General features: G+C 44.8%; 2 protein-coding genes across 4 annotated transcripts in view; both read right to left on the minus strand.

The window, feature by feature from the left end:
* ARHGAP40 (Rho GTPase activating protein 40) overlaps positions 1-12,462 on the minus strand; it is a 39,985-nt gene extending 27,523 nt beyond the window's left edge. The window contains exon 1 of the mRNA XM_051633300.1: positions 12,407-12,462. The gene's annotated coding sequence lies outside the window, so the exon portion shown is untranslated. The remainder of the gene's footprint in view (positions 1-12,406) is intronic.
* Positions 12,463-13,340: 878 nt separating this feature from the next.
* ADIG (adipogenin) lies at positions 13,341-18,315 on the minus strand. Of its 3 annotated transcripts, none has more exons than XM_051633207.1 (3): positions 18,164-18,315; positions 15,471-15,767; positions 13,341-14,191 (listed from the first exon to the last, which is right to left on the minus strand). In XM_051633207.1, the coding sequence occupies exons 2-3, from the start codon at positions 15,765-15,767 to the stop codon at positions 13,940-13,942; spliced, it is 549 nt and encodes a 182-aa protein (XP_051489167.1). In that variant the 5' UTR covers positions 18,164-18,315; the 3' UTR covers positions 13,341-13,939. The 3 variants fall into 3 exon arrangements, with proteins under 3 accessions (XP_051489167.1, XP_051489166.1, XP_051489165.1); XM_051633206.1 differs by having other exon boundaries at positions 15,471-15,772; XM_051633205.1 differs by lacking the exon at positions 18,164-18,315 and adding an exon at positions 17,482-17,658 and having other exon boundaries at positions 15,471-15,772.
* Positions 18,316-18,336: the final 21 nt, after the last annotated feature.

Consider the following 18,336-nt stretch of genomic DNA (forward strand, 5'->3'; position numbering starts at 1 on the left):
GGTAATTTGGTCTGGGCCTCTTACGGCTCCCCACACGAAGCATGCAAAAGTTGGGGTATTGAGACACTGGCACAGATTGCCCAGGGAATTGTAGCTGCTCCATCCATGGAAGTGTTGAAGGGCAGGTTGGATGGGGCTTGGAGCAACCTGGGCTGGTGGGAGGTGTCCCTGCCCATGGCAGGGAGGCTGAACTAGATGATCTTTAAGGTCCCTTCCAACTCAAAATGTTCTATGATTCTGTGATATTTCCCCCCCGCCTCCCTTCTTTTCCTTGCCTCTAATTCCTTCCCCTCAAGTTTTAGCAAACCAGAGGACAGCCCTCCAGTGAGGAGGTATCAGCATGCCATGGCTGGCTCATTCTTCAGGTAACTAAACACACCTGTGGAAAAGCTCTTGCATACAGCTGGAGTTAGATCTGGCTTCCCTTGCCTTGCTCCTTATCCTGACAGACCCACAGCCCTGCCTTTGCATACACAGTGCTCCATTTCTTATTTAGCTTATCTGCTACAAGTGGTGCTAATAAGAATCCTAAGGGAATAAATCCAAAACTCCAGTTATCCATATAGCTCCTCCTCCATCAGCTCCAGAGATAAACCACTGAAGCCCTTCTTTGAGACACAGCTTTTCCAACAGCACCGAATGGGGCTGGAAAAATCCTGCCCCCCTAAATCAGCACATTATACAAAAACTCATCCAATGTTACAGACTTTAGCAAAGCACAAAAAGTAAATCAAAGCAATTTTGATGCTTTTATTCAGGTACACAGGCAGTGGTTGCTGCAAAGCTACATCAAACAGAAAGGTTACACCACCATATGTGACTACAAACTGTCCAGGGTTTGAGCCAGGAGAGGACAACAACAAAAACATTTATGAGAGGGGATGTGTCTGCTCTAAGCTTTGCTGTTTTCCCAACTCAGAACAGCTTTATTTCTCCCCAGAGAACCCCCAGCCTCTCTCTCCAAAGGGCTTCCCACCATGCACAGAGTGCCCTGAAACCAGTGTTTAGGCTTCAAGTCATTCATCCTTCTGTACACAAAAGCAAATCTAAGCTGCCAGAACTGCAAGCACCTGGGTACAACAGCCCACAAGTGCCTTTCCTTTAGCCCTCAGAGATGTTCCTTGCCCTTTTTGACAGGCAGATTTTTGGACAGATAGGCTGCGAATCACTTCTACAAGTGAGTTGCATTGTCACAGGTTTCTAATGCATCAGTAAGAATTCAGGCAGGCTTGTTGCACAACTGAGAAGCATTTAAAGTATCCAGAATGAAAACAAAATTCTTTAGTAGTACATTCAGCTCTGATTACTCATGTAAAACAGATCACAAGAATTACTGAAAGTTCAAGATCTGTGAATAATAACAGCTGCACTGCCACCCACAGCCTTTCACAGGTTCACTCTTATCCAGACATGAGTTGTTCATGGCGTTTAAGAGGAGTAATCAGTAAGTTTATTTCCTTGCATGTGAGAAAAGAGGTGGAGGAATAGGACACGGGGACAGCTGAATCTGCATTTTCAGACAGAGTGAATCAAGATACATATTCCAACTCCAGTTTCAAGTTCTCCAGCATGCTTCATGCACCAGGACAGTCTTCCTGACGTAATTAGAGATGAGCCAAGCTCACTAGGACAACATCTGGATCACAGGAGCTGAATCTTACACAGATATGGAGACAAAGAGACATACTAATGTTCTCAGCATCCAATTAGCTCAAATGAATCACTGGTACAGTGATAGCACTGTTACTATCACAGCTTTATTGCATGAGTTATTTCTGAAGGTATCTACACATCCTGCCAAACAGACATGACTTGGCTCACTCAGTAAACCTGAATTTTTCAGCACCAAACAGAAGGAGCAAAAACATTCAACAAGCTTTTGGACAACAAACAATTTTAGCTGGCCAAAACACCTGCAGGCTGGAGACCTAGAGACTGCAGGAATCCTCTGCCAGACCTAGGGAACCCCACCAGCCCAGGAGACCTGCCTTGAACACTCCCTGACAGAGCTCAGCATCAGTGACTTCAGGTCAGCTCAAACACCATGCTCATGAGCTGCTTTGCAAGATCTTATGGCAGCATTAAGTTTTTCAAGCATTCCCAAAGTACTTTGTTACCATGAAAATAAAAGGCAAATGAAAGACACTGCAACGTGCAGCCGAGTGGAAAATCCTGAACATAGCTGAACATCTCTAGCATGCAATTATTTTTTTCTCCAATAGATTCATTTTTACAGAGTATACAATCTTCAGAAAGCCTGTAAACATTTTATCCCCTCTCCATACCATCATATACCAAGAAAATCCTCAAGTAGTGTTACCTATCCATCACGTGGACCCACTAAGATTAAGAGATTACACTTTCTGGAGTCACCCAGATGGTGAGATTATCCAAGTCCCAACTTGTTTCCATCTGCCAGGGAGGCAGCGCCCAGGCTGTGGCCTGGGGCCAAGCACAGAGTTGCCATCACAGCAGGGTAACAGGCACGGGCTCCCAGCAGCCAGTCCCACAACACCAGCCAGCTCTGCTCTGCCTGGAGCTGAGAGATCCAACAGGCATCTTCCAGCTCAACACCTGCCAAGAAGCAGCCGCAGCAACACTCAGGCCCTACAAAACTCTTCCGCTCGTGACCTGACTCCACGAGACAAGAGCTCATCTGTCATCCTGCTGGGAGAAATGCAGGCATGTCCGTGGCAGCTGGGGCATCAACCCAGCCCAAGCAGAGAGGTACAGCATCACCTTCCCCACTGCCCAGGTCATCCCACCCAGCCCTCCTGCTCCATCCACACTTTGGGGAGCTCAGACCTGCTGCTGAATGGCCAAACCCTCCCTGCTGTACAACCCAAAGCCACAGGCTGGATGTCAGAGCACATAATCTGCTTTACTGCTCCCTGTGACAAACACAGGATTAGGACTTCAAGCAGTGGCCAAACAGTGAGAACAGATGTTTCCAAAGCTGAGACTGTTTGCAGGCAGATGGCTATTAATCTCACATTTAAGAAAAAAATAAATAATTTTTTAAAAATCAGGCTAAAGAGGAAGCCCTGATATCCAGTGGGATGTGGTGCTGGAGGTCAGCAGGGCTAGGTGGCTGCCAATCAGAGCCACTTCATGACATGCCCATGAGAAGCAGCAGCTCTGAGCAGAGATCTCCACCAAACACAGACCAGGGGTTGAGTACAGCACTGCCTCCAGCTGCCCAAGCTTGCCAATAATGTCATGGCTTGGGCTAGTGAAGAGGGAAGAAAAAAATTCTTATGTTCTTTATATTTAGATAAGCAAGCTGCAAAGTTTCTGAAGCCTAATTATTACTGTAAATGCGATTTTAATCATCCAAAAACATTTGCACTGCTCAAGGAAGAGCTGTAACAATGGGAGGAAGTGCAGACACAGCAGTTATTCTTAATCCACAAAAACACTTATTCTGATGAATAACCAAGACTTACTAACTTAAATATAGTATGGTTCTGCCTGCTGGGCATTTTTGAAGTGTATAAAATTAGAAGTGTTAGTGGGTTTCTGGGGATGACCTTGTTTACCTCCCTATTCAAACACACGTGTGACAACTGCAGGGTGCTGTGCCTTGCAAAAACTGCAGCTTTCTTGCTAGACACTCCAAGGCAGAAAGAACTGAGAGGCACCAGATCAATAACCACCACTCTGCTTGTCCAGCTCCTTCAAGCACAGGGACTCTGCAGCCAGCTGACAAAGTGCCACACACCATTTCTGAGGTGTGCCAGGAGAGAGGCAGCTGAGACAAAGGATCAGCAGCCAGTTCCCTGCCCAGCTGCCTTGAGTCACCTCATGGCAGCCCCACTGAAGCAGCTGAGCTCACCTGGAACTGCAGTCCAAGCTGCAGAGCTCACCCCCAGCACCACCTTCACAGAGTGCTTGGCACCTCCTTAATTTTCACAGAAAAAAAATATGCAAGAGCTCAAATTCCCAAGCTGACACCCCAGCCCGTTTCACAAACCTGATTTTGATTTTTTGCAAGTTGAAGTTTCTGTTCCCATCTGGGAAACGGATGGGGCAACAGAGCTACAAATAGAGTGTCAGAAATGGACTATCTTACTCTGCTGCCCCAGTTCTCAGGGTAAAGACATGATAGATTAGGTTGTCATCTTGTTTATTTCCTACACCCTAATGACAAGCAACAGGATGGGCTCCATGGGCTGGACTCCCCATGAGTCAGTGTGTGTTCAGGCATCCCACAGGAGTTACTACCCCAAGAATGCCAAACATCCACTCCTGAAAAAAGAAGTCATGCACATGGCATGGCCCCACGATGGGGTAGAAGTAAATGGTTCAGAGCTACCAAGGTTATGAGACAGCTAAACAACAGCTACTGATAGCTTGACTCAGATAAGCTCAAGCTTTAGCAAGGATGGCAAGACAAAAGGAGAAATGTAGGAGTGACCTGATCATAGCTATACAACTGAGCTGTTTATTAAGATTAAAAGTGAAGCACCTAAAGATCACAGCATGGACAAAAACCAGATGCAGTTTTCAAAGCAAAATCTTGTTTGTCTTTTGATAGATTTTAGTATCTTACGGTTTTAAAACTGTCCCTTGGGTCAGACTAGCTGAAACTACTCAAGGTCAGACTGGAACACTCTCTGTGTTACTGAAGCTCGTTCTGTCAAATGATTATAAAAAAAACTGTATTCCTCACCCAGACACTCTGAGTTCTTTCAATATCCAGACAAAAATAGCTACCAAATAGGTCCCTACATGTTGTCCCTCCACACTTGTACATAGGGCATTCCCTTGGGAACCCAATGCCATTGTGCTCACTTGTGGGTGAGACACCCATCAGCCCCTGAGCAATGGGGCAGAACGACACCCCCCTCTCAAAGAGAATGGCATTTTTACAGATCCCAGTTGCTCAATCCACTCTTTCCAAAATAAAAAGCCAATTTAATATAGCCTAGTAGCAAAAGTTCTTGTTAAGCAGCCAGGCAATTGTATCAAGTACTCATAAGCAACAGTTGGGCTTGTACTCAGAAGTGGCATCTTTTATCCTAACAGGGTTCTGTTCTACTTTGCCATCTCTTCAGCACTAACAGGTCCATCTGGAGGATCTAAACTGCTCCGTGTGTGGAGACATTACAGGTGGCTCTTCATTTACATTTCTGGACATTATCATGGTTTGTCCTCTAGAAGAGAGCTGAGACAGAAACAGGACTGGGCTGCTGATTTACAGGCTCAGAAGTTTAAGAAAAAAAAAAAGTCAGCTGTCACTATTTTTGCTCTGCTGACACCCTGCTCTGAAGACACCACGTGGAGCTTCTTTGTACTAGTTTCATCTATAAACGACGCAACAGCCAGAACAAAACTGGTTGAGATGCTGAGCCTGATTGCACAACACAGCTCAGGGCTCCTACAGAGCTATTAGTAGCCAAGAGTTCGTTAACTCATTAGGAGAAGGCTTGTTCTTCCAAAATATTCATGACAAAGTTTAATTACCAGGAGTCTTCATGAGAGCCAGAATCAGGCATGATGTAGGACTTAGAGGCCAACGAGGGGAAGAGCTTGCTACACACATTTCCAAATACTGTAGTGCAGGATTTAATGGAGGAAGAAGATAGGGCAGGTGAGGTGAATGGTGCAAGATCATCTCAAAGGTCAGACAGAGACTAGAGCCTATAAAGCCTCACGTGCTGTTTGCTTTTGTATAAAAATCCACTGCTCAAACTGCAGGGCCAAGGAGATCAGACAGATGAAGTCTCAAGTGTCAGCGTCAAGTGATGTTGCAAGACAAATCTTTATTCTTCAGTTTACAACCAGTGTGCAAGTTCAGTGTGACACAGTGTTGTTGCAAAGGCAAAAAGAAGACATCAGAGATCGTGCACTGAACAAGCACAGTGAATCCAACAAGCTGAAGAAGGAGAAATTAAAGTCAGACTCATAGGTGAGTTGAAAACTACAAAGTTTTCATAAAAGCAAATCTAAAGAGACACACATGGTCAGACAAACTATAGCAACTGTTTCAACTCACAGCTCTAGTAAGTCTGATGAACTCTTACAACCAAACTGACAGTCAAGACAATATTTTTTAACCAGGCTGGTCTGTACAACCAAGCTTTTGTACACATCTCAGCATGATCCATGCTGGGAGCAGCACCTCTGGGCCAACGCAAGAGCTACACATACAGCAGATGCAAAGGAGAGGAGGACATAAGACCCACTGTCCTTGCAGCTGTGAAAAAGCAACTGCTGGACAGTTTCTGATAAGACTAAAATTCTTCAGAATTAACTGAAACAACTCACAGGAACAGTAGAAATCAAAGTTCATTGATGGGAGGTGTAAGTACATCCCCTTACCCAAAAACCTCCCAAGCTGACCGATCAGGACCTACACTGCTGAGGGCTCCTGCTGTGATACTTACACCATGATGGAAGTGGGAGGACAAGTGCTCTCACCATCAGCTGGGAAACTGGCTTCCTCACAAGCAGGTGAGTTAGTGAACTTGTGAATTAATGAAGTAATGAATTAGAGTTAACAAGTTACAGTACCCATTAAAATGGGACTGAGCCCTTGTTCGATTTTTAGCTCATGTAAAAAGTTGGATTCACAGGGTACATCCTCCTGCAGCTTTGAGAGGTCCAAATGAACTATGGCACTTGACTCAGTACTATTGTCAGAAAAATAACTCGTTTAGTGTTAAATGCCATTCATAAATACCAAGTTAGAAATCAAGCAGCAGCTTCTCGACCTTTACAAAGACTAGTTTTGCTTTGCCATCTGCTTTGTTGACAATGAGGTAATATTAATCCATTACAAAACTACACAGACCTCACCAGCAGAGTTCACAGGAAAGCCTTAAAGAAACAATTCCTTGGTCCTACTTACAGATTTGCCCTCCAGCTAGGTTTTCTTCCAGCTAACACATTGTTGCAGCTAGAATAAGCTTTGCAAAAAAAGCCATTCTCCAAAACACTTATTCCATGATTCGTGCTGGTATTTAATAAAGCCTTGAATTCTCCCAAATGATCTGGCAGCTCTGTGCTTCCTCCAAACTCTTCCTGGCCTGCAAACATCCAGCAGCTTCACGCCTGCTTCATGCTGGCCAAGAAAGCACAAAATGAATGAACTCTGAAGCTCCTGGATCAGGGATATGGTTAGAGGGACTGCTCCCAGGAGGTGTCCTTCCTCTGCTGTTAGTCAGAGGAAATACTGCACCTAAATACAGCCATTACCTTTATCTGCTTGTACCCTTCTTATGCACAAGCTGGAATAAATCCAAGACTCTGGAATATTTGACCAAAACAACTGTGTCTCAGATCAGCTGCAGGGATGTATATACTGCAGCCTCATGTCTCTACCTTCCGCTGTGAGGCATGCAAGGATTTCCTTCCACTGTTAGCCTGGCCATTTTCAACCATTAACATTGTCTGAGCTTTACCTTGACCAACAAAAACAACTTTCATCCACAAAGCTGTATTTATCTGTTGCCTGGAGAGGATATCCTTCCAGTTCCATTATATATTGGCCACCTGCTATGGATTTTGCAGGAGTCACAGGCTCCTGTGCACTCAAAAGCTTACATGCACCCTCAAGGCAAGAAACACTGCTTTTCTTTCCAGTGTTGGTCACTTGGGTGGGCTTCTCAGGAGTACCATCCAGCAGGAGAAACGGGGATTCAAGAACTAGCAACATGCTCAGTTGGGCACATACAGAGACTCAGAAAAATCTAAGCTCCCAGGACTTCAGCATGACTCTTCATTTTGCAGCAGCAGTGAGAAAGTTCAGGTTCACAGGAGTTGAATAGCAACCACCATCAGGAAGACAGCCTCAGGCAAAAGTCATCTTCCCACCCCAAGCCAGCAGTGCTACAAGGCAGCCTTTCACATGCCCCACACATGTCCTTTCCTCATTGTATTCTCTCCACATCCACCACAGGCTAAACCTAGAGAAAGTTCACCAAGAACTGAAGATTAAAGAAACGCTCATCTGTCATGCCACCTCCAGAAGACAGGCACTTAACTGACCTCAATGAGAAAGAAACTAGTTCAGAAAAAAAGACGTTTCAAAGAGAAGTGTGCCAAGGGGAGTGAAGAGTGCTCTACATTTGTGCCATTCCACTGTTTCTTAGCTGCAAGGATATCTCTTCTGTGCTTCATGAGGTGACGCAGGTGGGGATAACTAAGGATAAAATGGGAACTCTTGCTCAGGAGCCTCCTGTGACTGCTTCAGCAGAGTTCTGTGACTGCTGAACCACAGGTGTATGAAGGTGAAGCAGGTTCCTACCATTGCCCTCACCACCTCCTGGCAGCCCCTTCCCAATATACACCTAACAGCTACATGTGTCTGTACCAGCCTCCACTGCTAACAAACCCCATCATCTTAGAAGGAACCTTCTATAAAAAGGCAAAACAGGACAAAGAGATAAGTACATTAGTGCTGCAAAATCAGCAAACAGGAATTCATGCACTAGAAGTGTGCCTGGCTCTCAGTCAAGCTGTTCACTGACACCCTGAGGTCTCACAGGTTGCATCTGGTGTTATTTCCTACGCTCAGGCTCCACCACATGATGGGAATGTGTATGTTCATGAGGACACCTCACAGACCATAAGCCACAGTATTCAATTCCAGTAGCCAGAAACATTGCAACTTACCATAGATCAAAAATAAAAAAGAATAATAAGTCATATTATATAAAAACTAAACTCTCAGGCAAGTAATGCATTAATAGCAAGCTTGCCAGACATCATGGAAGAAGATTTGAGAGTCCTGAAACTTCTCCCTCTAAAAATTTAAAAGGACATGAAAGACAGAAAAGAATATTTTTTAAAATTATTTTAAAAGGTCCCCCCATGGGGACTGCCCTGTTATTTTTCTGTATGACAGCAGAAAAGGTCTCTTCATACACAGCTAGTACATAAGATATAGTGAGAAAGACACTCAATTTTTACAAGAGACCTAAATTCTGCAGACAGCTCAACAGCCCAGGCACTGATGGAATAAGCTATGCAGATGGAAACGATTATTAGGAGGGGAAGAACTCCTGCATGCATGGAGCAACATCTCACTAAAGCTGCAGCCTCCCACCAACACATTCCAAACTCTTGGAGTAATCTACTTTGGGGAATACGCTTTAAGCTACATCAGCTTTCTTTCTCCTAAATTCTTTGCAATCACCAAACACTGCCCTGCAAACTGACCTAACGGTCTCACCAAAGAGCAACAAACACCAGAATGGATTATAAACATCTGAATCTAAAACCTAGAGTGCACCAGCTCCTCATTTCAGGCAAGATTTTCACTACACAACATACCTGAAGGGGCTTGCATGATTAGCAATGCTGTGGGCCTGAAGTCCACAGCATAAAATAATTAATAAACCACACAGGCCACATTTGACATGTAGAATATCAACTCCTGTTGCTTAGAGAGGAACAGCATTATAGAAAGGAATAGCACTAACTGAATAGAAATATCTAATTAAGGGTGATCCTTTCAAGCCAGCTGCAGAAAGAGTATCTCATAATATGTTGCAGGAAAAAATAACTCCAGCAGGTTTCAATTAAGACTCACTGCCATATGGATTTTACATCTGCAGCAGGAAGGCTCAAACACCATGTCACAACTAAGATATTTTTATGTCTCCAAATGAAAGCATTTGAACTGCTTGGAATAGAAACACATGGACCATGACATCCCCAATTAAGCAAACATTTTGCTGAACTGAGAGCTTAAAAGATACAAGAAGCTCAAATACACTGTATTCTTGGTCATGCATTGTAACCTCTAACTTCCAAAGGATAAAAAATGCTAAGAGCATATAGCATGACTCCTTCAGTCCCCTCCCCACCCAGCCAAAGCAGGAGAACCCAGTAAAAGTCACACAGTGATTTTTGAGAAGGCACTGAAGAAGTAAGGGATCCTTTGCTCCATGCAGACAGAACAGGGCACTGCTCCCTGGAGCAGTTTACATGTGCTATCACAAGCCCATGTGAAGGGCTCCTCAGGTCATCAGCTCATCCAACCTCCTGCTTAAAGCAAGGTCCAAACAGCAGCCAGACCAGGATGTTGAGGGTGTTGGCCAGTTGGGTTTTGTAAGGGACTGAGGTGGCACAACCCCCATAGGGTCCCTATTTCAACACTTGCCTGTACTCACAGGGAGTGATATTTTTCCTTACAGCAAGCTGGACCTCACCCATTCAACCTGCAGAGCTTTGACAAGTGACATGATTCTCCATCCAACTAATCAGACATTGTGTGAACTGGAAAAGAACATTTACATGCTCTTTATTTCAGCATCAAAACCACCATCTCAAACCCATGTCTTGACTGGCCCAAGAGCTGTGCTGCTGCCCTTGCAGGTTCCTGGGGCACAAGGGACCCTGAGCCAAATCTTCAGCATTAGTTTTCTGCATGCAGCTGGATCCAAGAACCCCCATTCCTCTTTACTAAAAACAGATGTCAGCCAAGTGAAATCATCCCACAGCTCCTCTAGGAGAAGGATGTAAACAGCCACAGCTCACCCAGCTGTTGCCCAGAGAGGCCCTGCTGACAAGTTAGGGATCCCAAAATGCTTTTGGACTTGTTTACCACTTAAATCCATCAAAACACATTAGGTCACTGGAGTTTACACTAGAGTTTGGGTCTTTTATCAACTTCTTCCAGAGTTTTGAGCTCAGAAGAGAAATAAATTGCTATCTGTGTTTTTCAATGCTTCCCAATGGAGTCCTAATGTTTAACAAACCCCGCTCCCCTGTAACATGCCTGCAAAATGTTTACAAATAAGAAGAAGGGGGAAAAAAGATAGATTAAAAGATGTGGAAAAGGTCACAAAACATCTACCGTACCGTTTGGTATATAGAAATGCAGGCTTCTGCCTCCCAGGAGGCTTAATCTCAGTCAAAAACTGCAGCTGAGAGAAGAAACTCTCAGTAACTGTGCTGCAAAGTGTTCAGTCTAGGTTTTGGTATCCAGCTTTTCCAGCTAACAAAACCACATACTTGCTGCAATGTAGAAAGGTCCTGGAATGGAGGCAGCTGGGCATGTATGAGAAAAGGTGCTTTGCCCCAGGTGAATGAGAGACCTTCGAGGTGAAATCATATCCAAAACTCCAGGAAAGCCTTCATTTTTAAAAAAGCACCTATCTGAAATCACTGTAGAGAAACACACTGTAAGGAGCTCTACTACACTGTTCAAGTCTACTACAACATACAAGCTCCAGTGCTCCTGCTGATGCCCAGAAAACAGCTTTTGTACGCCAGCAGCAAAGGGGAAATTAAAGCACAAGTGCACTGGTGCTATTCAAGTGTCTGGAGACTACAAGGCAGCTGAGAGGCCGTGCTACATTCACTCTGAACTCCAAATGTTTAGCAAAAATAGACACAGAAGCAGGCATTTCAGCTAGGTTCAGGGAAAGAAGGATTTCAACCAAGGTGGACCACAACATTAAGTCTACAGGGTCCCAACCAAGACCCCAAGCCCATTCTCCAGGTCAGGTTCACACATCATCAACCTCTTGCAAGAAGCACTGAGCCACAGCAGAGCCAAAGTGGCTTTTCCATGCTGCTTTTAGCCAAAGCCACACACAAAAGTTTTGTTCTGAACAGCCAAATGCTGCCGTGCAGTGCTTCTCCCAGCTCACAGACAGGAAAACCACAACAAACCACTACTGCCACCAGCATAGCTGTGGTACTGGGGAACTCTGCAGGAACTAGTAACCCTCAAAGGAGGTGTCTCAAGGAGGTTTTGCATGCTGGCACCAGCCTCCCTGCTATTACAGTGCCAGTGCAAGCAACAGCCAGCCCAGCCAAGCTACAGCTATTCCGAGTACATTTACACAGACTAAAAACTTCTCAAATAATATACTTTGGTAACACCAGGTTTTAGAACATCACCATGCAAGACAAGAAGCAGCAATATTCTTCTGGACCTTTGGAGAGCTTACCTACTCACCTCAGCCCATTCACAGCTTGCAACAATAATCACAAGGAAACGTTTTTAACTTGAACTGTGGCAGCTTAACAACTGCCTCCAGATCGTGTTTTCTTAGTGAATTAACAAAGAGCCCAGCACATTCAAGTTGCCTGAACAAGTAAAATCCTGTCGAGAGAGGAGGAGTCCCCAGAGATTAAACTGCAAGATAAAATCCTTATTGCCAACATGATTTTAAGTACACCCAGATTAGGCAGAAAAGAGAAAAACCTTGAGACTGCCAGAAAACGTTCTTCTCGCTGGCTGAAGGTAGACAGCTTTGAGATGTAGGTAGGGCTGAAGCTGAAACAATGAGCCCACTCCCCAGCGAGGCAGGGGAAGCCAAATTCAGCCGGAAAAGCAGCGATTTAGCACCGAGTCACATTACAGCATCTCAAGCCATAGAAACCACACGCAAACACACCTGGGGCGCAGCCCCACTTTCTCCACCACCACCGAGCATCAACCTACCTGGCCAGGTCAGCGCTGCGGACAATAGAGCCAGAGCAGAGGAGAGAAAGAGGCGAGGAACGGGCTCTCCCTCCGCATCCGACCGCGCACGGCGGCTCCGCGCTCCCCCGCAGCAACCCCCGGGCTGGCAGCAAACCCCCGAGCCGCCCCAATTTTGCCTGGGTCTGGCTATCCGGGAGTCACCCGCGGAGGAAGGGGATGCAGAGGCAGCCCGGGGAGGGGGCACGGCCACCGCCCGCCTGCGCGGGAGCCCCGCAACCCGCCCGGCCCTGCGCGGGGGAGGCGGGGCCGGGACCACCCCGGGAGGAGCCGCTGCCGCCTCCGCTCGGCACCGCAGCCCTGATCCCCCCTTGCATCTCCTTTCAACTCCCCCCCCATCGGGGGAAAAAAACGGGGTGTTCCCGAAGGAGAAGCACGCTCGGCTGTCACTCTCCGGGAGAGACGGAGATGCCCCCGGCAAAAGCTGAGGAGCGGCAAACAGTATTTTGGGGGGTTGTGGGTTTTTTTTCCCTTTCCCCCCTAATTAAAGGGCCTGGGAAAATAAAGGTGTGGACAAACAAGCTTTTATTTAAAAGCATACTGCACTGGACAAATATTTGGACATGCGGAGTTGAGGGGACGTGGACAAATAAACACAAGCAGGGCTGCAGCATCAGGCTGCCCTGGTGCAGGCTGCCCATGCCAGAGTCCAGAGACACGGGTACTTCACATGCAGAGAAGAGACAAACATTGTCCACTAGTGGCAACGTGCTCTTTGGGATGTGACTGCCTAATTCAGGTCCTCTTTTATTTATTTCTTTTAATAGTTTATTGATCGTGTGCACCCACAGCAGGAGCAAACAGCTGTTGTGTTGGTAGCTGGAGGATGCACGAACCCTTTAGCCACAAAATTATGGCTCATCCCAGACCCACCGACCTCCTTGTGGTCCCACCAACTGGTTAAATCAAGTTGTTTGTGAGGGCCTCTTTGAGCTACAATCTAACCTTGTATCAGCCTGTCAGCTGTGCTGAAAAGCATATCCTGAACAGAAACAAACAAAATGCATAAGACTTAATTATCTCTTGTTAATTGGAGGTAAGCTTGTTTAATTTCTTAGAACAAAGTGCTGAAATATTGTTTTCTACCTTGAGAACCAACAAGGTGGAAATCAGAGAAGTGCTAAGTGGAGTATGAGTAAAATCATCACTGGATTGTACTGCATTTAAGCCCCAATAAGAGCCACTAGTGAGAGTTATTGCCTTGAGCTTATTTGTTGGAAAGTGGTGAACAGAGCATCACTGATGCTGGAGCAGTGTTTGGTCCTTACACAGAAGGAACTCATCCCTCAGTTCAGCTGGAGGGCAGCTGTGCACACACCCAGGCACTGGACAAGAGGTGGGCTGCTGTTCATCCATTTCATGTTCAGCCAGTCAATATTGTTCACTCTGAAAGCAGCTGTTGTGACCCAAGTCATGTCAACTTAGTCCTGAGTAAGTATTCTTTTCAAAGAATTAACCTTGCTGCTAATGGTCCCCAGATTATCTGCTTGATTTTCACCCTGAGGTGGTGCTTACAGCTTCATCATTCTGTTCCAGTTTCCTCTCAGACACTAAAGCCAACAGCCCTCTGTTCTCCAGCCTCAGGATTCCCAGGATCTTCCCAACTTTTTCACCCAGTAAAGTGAACAGCTGAGCCATGTAGCCATTCAGAGAGGACGGCAGCAGTTGAATCCTCAGGACATTAGAGATCTGGAGCAACTGGCAGACAAAATTCCAGGTGAGAGAAGAAAGTGTGGTGCACAGCAGCTGGTGGAGAAAAGGAGGAACAGAATTTTCATGGCAATGACTTTTTCAGAAGTGGTTCAATTTGCAGCAGGATACACATGATTTGAGACCTCAAGTGCTTGTTCCCTTCCCTCACCCACCCAACACAACTACCAAGACTTTTAGTACCCGTATCATGTCCTACAAGAGACAAGTCTAAAATCCAGTTCTTTAAACTGCTGGGTTCAAATCGATACTCGTGTATGTGAAGAGCTCTAGGAGAACCAAATGGTACTGTAGACAAGTCCAAGCTCATTCTTAACATTGCTTTGGTGGTGTTACTGTTGTCAAAAATACTTGGACTTGAGGTATTAGTGATTCCCTGCCAAAGCTCAGCTCAGGGTGTGTGAGTCAATCAAGTGCAGCAATTTAAGATGACACCAGCCCTCAGCTATTCTAGGCTGACAAAGGACACTGCTCCAGAAAAACTGGTGCAAGTGAGCAAGTTCCTCAGCTGCTGCAGTCCAAAAATCCCAGCAATGTAAAGGAGTAGAGAGTGATTAGTGACAGGGAGGCACAAACCAGCTTTCCCTCTGAACCTCTTCTGCAAAGGAACATGCAGACACGGCACAGGGAAAGAGGAGACACATGGGACACTAAGCTCTTCCACTGCTCCAAATACATCTCTGGGGATTTGTTTAAAGCCTAAGAGGATTTGGGCTGCCATGTTTGCAAAGAGACTTCTGGCTTCAGCTCTTACTGAGCAGGTGAAATATGTCTGAGTTTTAGTCACATACTTCACTGTAAGAAACTTGAACCGGCTTTTAAAAATACATAATATCAGTCATACATACCAGGAGAGTTTCCATAGAGTTGAGTTAAACTACTTATCTTAAAGGGATAGGTAGCAATTTTAACTCTTTCAAATGCAATTCTTGATGGCTTTTAAAATAAACCTGATCCAGAGGGAGGTGTCCCTACCCATGCAGGGGGATTGGAACTAGATTATCATTTAGGTCCTTTCCAACCCCAACCATTCTGTGGTTCTGTAGATCTATGTATTATATCTTTAAATATATATACACAGTAGACACATACAATAGTTATTCTGTATCATTGTGTGTTATCCTTACCTCATTTACAGAGGGAGTATTTAGGGAAAACAAAAAAAAATCTCTTGTTAGTTATTAACCAGTCAGAAACCAGTCTTGCATCTCTCTCTCTCACCCAAGAAGCCAGAAGTCAGGCAGAGTGAAAAAAATCAGGGCTGAGGCACAAAAGCTGTAGATATGCAAAGAGGGGATCTAGTCATGCTACTCACCATTGTGATGTTACAGAAATTGTTCTTCTGAGCTTGAGGATATCTTATCTTCTGGCTCTGAGACCAGCTGTCTGAAGTTGTAGCAAGAAGACTTTGCTTTTGGCTTCTTGGATTGGAACTCAGATGAGAAGGTTTGGGCCTCAGTTTCCTCAAAGAACTACTGGACTGAGTCTCCTCTTGTGTTTCTGTACCAGATGCTTCTCTCTGGTTTTCTTCCTTTGGTCGTTTATCCTCAAATTTAAAGTCAGAATCAGGCTCATCAGAAGACGGTTTCTTGTTTTTTCCTGTACTGGGCATCTGTTCTAGAAATAAGTTTACAAAACAACCTTAAATATATAAAATAGCTATACATGACTGTTTTCCCCTAGGCAAAGCCTTGCAGGTACTATCTAGAAACTAAACATTGCTCTTCTGAGCCTTTTTTCAGCAGATATAAATAATTTCCAAGCCCAACTAGGAAATTAGAGGCCTGTACAAGTGTTTGATTTTAACCAATTATCTCTTAATTGGAAACGATATTAAAGGAGGAGATGAAAAGCACATTGTTTTCTACTTGTGCCTGCTGTAAGTTAGCATAAGTGGATATTAGTGTAATTGGTAAGTTATTTTTAAAAGCTTTATTTTTCTTTCTTAAGAGGGAGGGGGAAAAACATTCATGTTCTAATCATGTGAGCACATGAATATATAAAAATGTTGGTCTAGCCTTATTGACTAAAATGGATTTTAGAGCATTTGAGGCCTGATGCTACTCACAGCCAATAGAGAGTTAGAAATTTTAGAATTAAATGGAGAAAAAAATCATATTTCAAGAACCAAAAGATTCCAGAGTTACTCTGGGCAAAAAGCTGATACTCAAGTGTAAGTATGTGGCACAGCTACCCTTTATCTCTGCAAAACAGACATTTTGTTCTGCTTTTCAGACATGGGTAGTAAGCCATGCCTGTGCTGCTCAGGGCAGCTTAATTGTCACAATCTCTTATAACCTGCAGTTTTTAATTCCTGTGCTCTGCTACCCATGAGAGTGCACCTGAGTGTGTGGAGGGAAGTTATTTTATTACTGAAGCAAGCAGAGGTTGTTCTGAGCATCAGCTGCTTGCTAAGTCTGCAAAGGGGAGCTGAGAGTAAAAAAAAATCCAGCATGTACACAGAGGACAGGAAAGGAGAGGGGAGGACAAGGCTCTGCTGTGGTGAGTACCTCCTGTTCCTCTGCTCTGTGGGTACTGTTTCATTGTTGCTATTCCTGTGGGATTTACTGTGTAAGACTGGTTACCACATTATTAAATCAGAACAGAGGGCAACAAATAGAAGGAAAAGCTTTCTGAAGTGAAATGTTGTTCTTATTTTCCTTCCTACAGCTGTTCTGCAAAGGCAGAATCACTGCTTTTGAATTTAAGATTGATTTTTCAGCTGGGATTGCTCATGCTCTAGCATTAGAGCAAACTAGCAAGGCTTAATCCTCATGAGTACATCCACACACCTATTATTAGCCTAAAGCAAAGCCTGTTACCAGTTTCTGACGTGTAAGAAATAAGAATCAGTGATGGATTGGGAAAAGGAGAAAAATACACAAATTAATGAAAATAATACATGTCCTGCTCCCTTCAAAAATTCTCTATCAATCTCAGCACTGGTAAAAGGATCCCTTAACAGCTCCCCTGGTGACATCCCCTGACCCCGAAAAAAGAAGTGTAAGTGGGCTATAATGCCAGAGTTTAAAAGTGTACAAAATTAGAAGGTTAGGTTTACTTAGTGGGGGATTTTGTGATAGAAGTTTACAAAAGTTACTTGTCCTTTGCCTTTCTTAAATCACCTCTGAGAGAAAGGAAGAACAGAAAGAGGTTGCAGCTCATCTGCTTGGAAGCAATATCAACAGAAAAGCTTTACAATTTGAGTACTAAAAAACCCTTCTGTGACAAGTGCCATTAGCCTAAAAATAGCTAGCAGAGTGCTTTAAAGTTGAAGATAGCAGACAAAGCCTTTATGCAGGAGCATGATCAACTGCAGAACTTACCTTCTTTAAGTAGAAGCTGTAGCCAGATAATGATTATGATCAGCAGCATTACAAATGGTAAACAAAACCAGAAGAAAAGGATAGGAAAGGTCAGCTCGTTCACCAAAGAAACCAGAGGATACCTCATAGCTTGCTTCAGGTTACACTGAGTTTGGAAGAGTCTCCCTGCTCTGCTTTACCAAGTTTTTATAAACCTCATTGCATCACAGTGTTAATCAGCAGATGGTCAGCAAAGGAACAGCCCTGTGGCCTTCAGGGAGGGAGCAATAAGGATTAAACCCAGGATAAGAAGCACTGAGAAAGCATCTGATTAGGTTTTTCCTTCAGTCGCTATTTCAAGGATAAATACAAGTTAGGAGGTTGTCAAGGAGGCTGTGAGAACAATAGTTACAGGCAGATTTACCCAGTGTCCAAAGCAGGGCTGGCAGCTTTCCCTTATCACACAGGGGGGCTGCTAACGTGAGGTAACACGACTTTGCGCTTAGATCTTGCAATTGAAAGGCTCAATTTGAGGGGCTGCTGCTAAACACAAGCCAGAAGGCCAACTGCCTGCCCTCACCATGTGCATTTTAGAGCTCGGCTAAGAGCCGCGCCGACACTTCAGCCCTCCAGCTCCCAGGAGGTGACAGGGGGGGTTTGTTTTATCGGAGCAAAAACGCGGTGCGGTGAAAAACCAACTCACCCGAGTCACACACCTGGCCCTGCTCGGGTGGCTCCTGAGTTTTTACTCAGAAATAACGTGTATAGACGCATTCCAGGAGCCTTCCTGCCAAGAGACAGAGAGGCCATTAAAAACACCCCTTGATTTTTTTCCCGACGGATTCTCTGACCGCTGCGGTGAGCGGGGGGTGAATG

This window comes from Apus apus, chromosome 15 (genome assembly GCF_020740795.1).
Source record: "Apus apus isolate bApuApu2 chromosome 15, bApuApu2.pri.cur, whole genome shotgun sequence".
Lineage (NCBI taxonomy): Eukaryota > Metazoa > Chordata > Aves > Apodiformes > Apodidae > Apus > Apus apus.